Consider the following 2,086-nt stretch of genomic DNA (forward strand, 5'->3'; position numbering starts at 1 on the left):
CAAATTTAATCCGATCCACGTTCACCCCTAAAATACCCTTAACTAATTTTTTGAGAAAGTTATTTCACTGTGTAATAACTTAGTGTGCCTACTATACATTGCTACCCCTGACTAGGCTTAATTAGTAGTAGTATTTGGTATGGTATATGGATGGATTGATGGATATATATGAAGGTGTGACAGAAGTATAGTGTTATTATAAGTCACCCAAAGTAAATAATTGATCATATATAATTCATAAGGGTATAACCAAGCACAAGAAATAGTAAAGAGATGGAGAAAAAAGAAACTGCAGCAGCATCTCCTATGGGAATGGGAGGAGTATCTAGCAGGGACGAAGAGGTAGCATGCAACTCCACCACCATGCGTGCTTCTGAGACCTGCCTCCGTCTTCTTTCCGTTCCTCTATGCATCTCTGCATTACTCCTTATGCTTAAAAACTCTCAACAAAATGAATATGGATCCGTCGCCTACACTGATATTGCAGCTTTCAGGTACACACTTACAGCATCACAAAAAAATAATAATACTAGAATTCGCGCGCCTAAAAAATATACGAAGAAAACACTTACATATATCATAATTGTTGAGATCTGAATGTGTTGTATTTTGCAGGTATTTGGTGAATGTGAATGGCATATGTGCAGGTTACTCACTGCTTTCAGCACTATTCATTGCTGCTATGCCTCGCCATTATTCCACTATATCTCGTGCTTGGACTTTCTTCTTCCTTGACCAGGTAGGTCCACTTTTTGCTTTTGTTCTTGTTCCTGTGATTATGTTATACAAATGAATTATGTTTTGAATTAAACAGGTGGTAACATACATGATTGTGGTGGGTGGAGCCATGTCAACAGAGGTGCTGTACCTGGCCGAGTATGGAGGCGCTGCAACAACATGGAGCTCTGCATGTGGCTCTTTTGGTAGATTCTGTCACAAGCTCACGGCATCCATAGCCATCACATATGCTTCTCTAGGGTGCTATGTGTTGCTGTCACTCATGTCTTCCTACAAGCTATTCACCAACTATGATGCACCACCTATAAGAAGCCCCATTACTGCCATTCACATTGTGGCTTTCCATGCCTCGCCCAATTAATTTAATTCATGTGTTCGTTATTTCATGTAGTATCGAGTATGTGCCAGTCAATAAGCAAATAACTTGTCACATATCCAACTCTTCCTAGGAATAAATAACAATAAAAAGTTATTATCAAATCTTATATAACTCTATTCTTGATTAATTCGATATGGTTCAAACATTCAATTTGTCCTAAAATTCATATTCATACCAATAGTAGTGCAAACTAAGGGAAGACTTTTTCACCTTATATTAAAAAAAGAAAACTATCAGAGAAGGAAATTGTCTGCACCTCATTTCAGACATCCATGCCAATACATTGACTGCTATCTGTGAGCACCATACCGAGTTGGATCAAGCTGAATGAGAAGATTTTCTGAATTTTTTTTATCTTTTTGGAGAAAAATAAAAATTTTATGGAAAAAAAAAAGGAGTTGCGGGCTTATGGGCTTTGTTTTTGTTCCGTCCTGAATGTGCTGAGGTCTGTAACTTTCAGTCGAGCACCAAGATCCTTGATCGAGCTATACGTCGTCCAGGTACAAATATGTGGGTTTAACCTCGACCTTCTGAAATACGGCGGCGAAAGCACCTGCACAAAGCACTCCGACGCTCAAGTAAGTATGTGAGTTATAAGAGATGATAATAATAAAATCAGAGTGAGTTATGTGACCTGAGCCTTTATGAATTAGAGGGATTAGTTTTATAGACGTCTTGCGTTAGTGGTGGACCTCGTAGGTTCCGATTCCTCTGGTGAGTGCAGTTATCAGTATCTTTGACTTGTATAAAGTCGTGTTTGAGTAGTGTAGTCTGTTTGAGGATAACGGTTTTAGAAGATAACGTTTGCCTTATGATTAGTGACATGTGCTGTTTTGTTTGTTTCCGTTCTTTGAGGTCGGTTCGTGAATGAGTTTATTTGCCGATTATTATGGGGTACACGTCATAGCCCCCAAGGTCGTCTAGTGTTTTGTATAGAACGGTAGGCGAGCTTTAATGATGTTTTTGACT

The 2,086-nt window shown here is 38.8% G+C and overlaps 1 protein-coding gene across 1 annotated transcript; it reads left to right on the top strand.

Moving 5' to 3' along the window:
- The first annotated feature begins 219 nt into the window (after positions 1-219).
- LOC107480960 (CASP-like protein 2A2) lies at positions 220-1,182 on the top strand. Its single transcript, XM_016101154.3, has 3 exons — positions 220-494; positions 616-739; positions 815-1,182. The coding sequence occupies exons 1-3, from the start codon at positions 274-276 to the stop codon at positions 1,097-1,099; spliced, it is 630 nt and encodes a 209-aa protein (XP_015956640.1). The 5' UTR covers positions 220-273; the 3' UTR covers positions 1,100-1,182.
- Positions 1,183-2,086: the final 904 nt, after the last annotated feature.

The sequence above is a fragment of the Arachis duranensis genome, chromosome 3 (genome assembly GCF_000817695.3).
Source record: "Arachis duranensis cultivar V14167 chromosome 3, aradu.V14167.gnm2.J7QH, whole genome shotgun sequence".
Classification (NCBI taxonomy): domain Eukaryota; kingdom Viridiplantae; phylum Streptophyta; class Magnoliopsida; order Fabales; family Fabaceae; genus Arachis; species Arachis duranensis.